Genomic DNA, 4,429 nt, shown 5'->3' with positions numbered 1-4,429 from the left:
ATTGTTAAACTATTTATAAACTTATTTCACTATTATGTTTGTTTTGTTAAGTAAGTTACTTGATGAATTAACGTTTTTTCAAACACCATCAAATTCTGAAAATTTGAACTAATTTCGAAAAATAGGACGCCCTTTCCTAGGCGAAATTCGACACGATTTTTTCAGTGGCTTTCCTACTAAAAGGAAATACAAATAGATGTACCTCGATAACGGGGTGAAGAGTAGCACTACCACAACTGCAATTATAATTGTACTATGTCCTTATTGTTAGTGTGACTCGAACCATGGAGGAAGTACAAAAGCTGCAATGGATCATTTCTTTATTGGATCCTAATCAACTATTCTGAAAAGTGTCTAGATCCACTTGATACTAGTTAGGGACGTAGCCAGGATTTTGAAATAGTTGGGGGAGCCGTTGTTCGAGATACGTATTAGGCCTACTGAGCGAAGTTGGGGGTGCCTTCATACTGCTTGGGTCAGGTGCCGAGTTGATGGAGTTAAACATACTCAGGGAAGGCCGCAGCTCACTTTTGAAAAGTGGGAGTAGGGAAACACTATATCTACACCAACAACTGAGAAATCATGGTTGGGGCTGAGGTGCGAAAATTTGAGAAAATAGTACCTCTAGATGGGCAGGACACTTAAAATTCATCAACATCACATCATCATTAAGTCAAAATAAATCGCCAGCAAATTTCTTATGTTGTTTTTTCAGAGATTCTCGCTAACCATAGAGGATCTTATTAATATGCGTGTCGTGCCATAGGATATAAAGCTTAAAACATTGTCTTTCATGTAGTCTGTACATATAAAATGATTTCACAACCACTGCAGCCCCACCGCGGTCGTAGTTGGGGCTGAGGTGAGAAGGTTCGAGGAAATAATACCGCTAGATGGCTGGAAATGACACTTTATATAGTAATATTCATAATCATCACATCACCATTGTAGTCAAAGTGATGCGCCAACAATTTTCTCATGATCTTTTATCAGTGAATTTCGGCAACCATAGAGATTAATAATTATAATTCAGGACAGCTTAGCCCTAAATATTCTAAGCTTTAATAACTACTATAGGCCTCCCAATTTTTAATATTAATATCATTACCGTTATCCTATCACAATCATTATCATCATCATCATCATTTCTACAGTATGTCGTCTGTCTCTTATACACATCTAGATGTGTATAAGAGACAGATATGTTTCTTTATAGTGATAAAACTGTATTCAAGTCTATGCTATTCATATAAATAAAATATCGCAGTAAAACAAGTGTTAAACCTATTACATTCGCTACTACTCGGTGTACTATAGTACTACTAATCTCCTTTGACTTGAATATCTCACAGTGTCACCATGATATTGTTGAAGCTATAGCGCCACCAATCATTTCTGCCTCAAACGTGCAGGAAACAAAATCGCCCCACGCCAGGGAGAGTTGCCCCTCCCCACGTCGGGGAGAAAAACCACAATTCGTCGGGGAGACAAAAATGTATATGAATTTTCTACATATTAGTAGACTCCAAATTCGATAAGCTTTTGGAAACCCCTAAATTGTATGGGAGCTGTTTTAAAATTTTGTACATGTTTTATTGTTTTTGATGAAACTTTTAAAGCTTTTTAAAAAAAAATTAATTTTGTGCAATTCAATATCGGTATTTTTGATGTCGGTTTTATTTGTATATAGTATATTTATATTTATTTAAAAAATTTAATATTAATGATTTTAAATATTCAGCAAGTAATGAAGAGGCAGCACTAGGAGAATAACTTTCAATGTGTTATTTTTTTGACACGATATTATTAAAAGTAAACCATCTCGCTTGTTATATCACTACAATATTACATAGTGAAGATCCAGTCTTTGCATCCGGAACATACTGTACATTGGAATCGGGCACACCAACATTACTTGTTGAATATTTGTTAAGACTAACACGTAGGAGTGTTAGTCGGGCAAATCCTGGCGCCACCCCTGGGCTGAGAAAGCAGCTTAGCTCAATCGGCTAATCTGGTGGTAGCCACTGTGTGTGCGCTGAACCGTGGAGATCTCTAGGTCCCCGGTTCAATTCCCATCGCTGCCTCTCCTTGTGCTTCAGCTAGAGGGCTGAAATACAAGTTACAATAGCGCACCGTCTTTCGGATGAGACGTTTAAGCCGTTGGTCCCGTGTGCATTTATGGCCCATGTGCACGTTACAGAACACAGTGCACTCTTCGGAAAAGAGTTGGGGTTTGTCTCCCGGTGTACTGTCCAATCACCACCAGAAAGACTCCACTGGAAATTAGTCTTCTGGACTTTCATGGGCTATCATTGGTGTTTTGACCGAATAAATCCAATCCAATCCAATCCAAACATCACTCCTATGATATTTTCCTGACGCAAAGTCCATTTCTTATAATTTAACCTAACACTAACAATTTCTGAAAGTTAGATTTTTACATTTAAGTTAAGCCTATGCCTGTTAATGTTATATATGGTATATTTTGTGTTTTTTCCTCTTAAATATGTATGCCTCATTTATGTTGTAAACAATTTCGACGAGAACCGATAATAACAGGCCTATAGAAAGAACCTATCATTGAAAGTATTTGCCATCAGAAGTTGACTACGGTTTGTATATAATTGGGCTATGTCTAAAGAGATTTCGAACAAAAAATATATGCAATCACGTATTGAACGAAATATACAATATTTCCAGAAACGAAAAGTCAACGAAAACCTTGGGAAAGAAAATTTGACTATTTCGATGTTGTTTTTTTTTTTTTTTTTTTTGCGTCAGGAGAAATAATAGACCTACGAATGATGTTAGGCCTACCTGACGTGTTATCCTAAATGCTCACCAAGTTTCTAAATACTTCCAAAGAAAAATCTCGAAATGGATTCAGGTGGAAAATGAACCAACCTCCAGATAACTAGCTGTCCTAACCACTACACCACCGATATTGCCTTTCAAGGTTTCTGATGAATCCGATCCCCAGCAGCGGGTACTATATGTCATTTCTACAGTATGTCGTTTTTCTTACTAGGAGAAATTATACGAATGATGTTTGCCCTGAGGTAGGTGTTCTGCACTCGAATCACTTGCGAGATTTTTTTTCGCAAGGTTATGGGTGTGGCAAACATAATTCGTAAAACTTAATTATTCTGTGAAGATTATCAAACGAAAAACTAAATACATTAGCCATTATATGGTAATTGAACGAAGGCCATAATTAGCCCAAAGCGCGTAACTTAATGATCATTTTTTTATAAGCACTATAGCCTACTTTGTTTTGATTAGTATTGATATTTAATAAAAATATTTCTCACTTACGTGTAGTCTGACTAAGATTGGCAGCAGCGATTACAATGATGAGCATAGATCGGCAGAACATCATTTTCACTTGCCTGTACATATTGTCACGAACGAGCACCAAAGCTAATTGAAAATATCTAACTGCATTTCACTGTTTTGTTTCTTCTCGAGAACAATACGAATTTTCAGAATACCCTCCAGTCAGGTTTTCTGTGAGTGTTACAGTACATTAAGCAGAGGTTTCATGTAAACAAATATTCATTCGAGCGTAAATATACGGAGTAGCATCTTATACAACTACATAACCATTACGAATCTGGTGGTTATCCTTATAAGCACTTTCCTTCTTTCTGAGTATCTAATAATGATAGATTGTGAATTATAGCCATTCTTGAAGATTTTCACAAGAAGAGAACACATACAAAAGAGAACACATACAAAGGCATAATACATCATAATTTTCCTATCCAACACATCATAACATATGAATTAATCTCTAAAAGACTTATGAGTCCATCAGATTTTAAGGTACTTCGAAAAATAATACGCTCTTCCAAATGAATTACATTGTTTGATACCGATATCACATTAAAGTGTTAAGCTATAGGAAGACCTGACATAATTATGACATTACTGGAGATACATGTGAATTTCTCTTGAATAGAATAATTAATCGATGGTCCTATGATACGTTCCGTTCCGTCTTACATCTCTTTTATTGCATTAGTCATACCTATATTATCTACTTGATGTCGTGCTAGACTTCACTAACTAGTCCTTCAAGCTGGATCATGTCTATATGAAAGCATAGGAGGCTCGTTAAACATGTATTTGGTGGCTGGGTCGGATTCCAATATGCTTCAGCCACAATTTCACTCACCCCACCCCACCCCATCCCCACCTCTCTGGCCCGCAGTCGATCCTCTCGAGTTCGCTCGGACTATAAGGCCAAACGATCAGCTTGAGTTGGCTCTGTCGGCTGTTGCGGCCGAAAAGTGTATGAATAACATTCTAAAAATGCATCTTACTTCCGATAAGCACCAACTTTTAAGCGGACCCAGATACATGTAACATTGTCATGTGTGAAAATCGAAAATAAGTCGGTCCAGTAGATTTTGAGATTTTTTTT

General features: G+C 36.9%; 1 protein-coding gene across 1 annotated transcript in view; it reads right to left on the bottom strand.

Moving 5' to 3' along the window:
* The window catches only part of LOC117107699, a 9,694-nt gene extending 6,210 nt beyond the window's left edge, over positions 1 to 3,484 (bottom strand). Inside the window, exon 1 of the mRNA XM_033249435.1 lies at positions 3,319 to 3,484. Coding sequence (XP_033105326.1) covers positions 3,319 to 3,400 — 82 coding nt within the window. The 5' untranslated portion in view covers positions 3,401 to 3,484. The remainder of the gene's footprint in view (positions 1 to 3,318) is intronic.
* Between the last annotated feature and the right edge of the window lie 945 nt (positions 3,485 to 4,429).

Source organism: Anneissia japonica, unplaced genomic scaffold (genome assembly GCF_011630105.1).
Source record: "Anneissia japonica isolate Jap-2015-1 unplaced genomic scaffold, ASM1163010v1 scaffold23396_len11606_cov99, whole genome shotgun sequence".
Taxonomy (NCBI): domain Eukaryota; kingdom Metazoa; phylum Echinodermata; class Crinoidea; order Comatulida; family Comatulidae; genus Anneissia; species Anneissia japonica.
The sequence above is the reverse complement of the archived record's forward strand: the minus strand, read 5'-3'. Positions and strand labels throughout refer to the sequence as shown.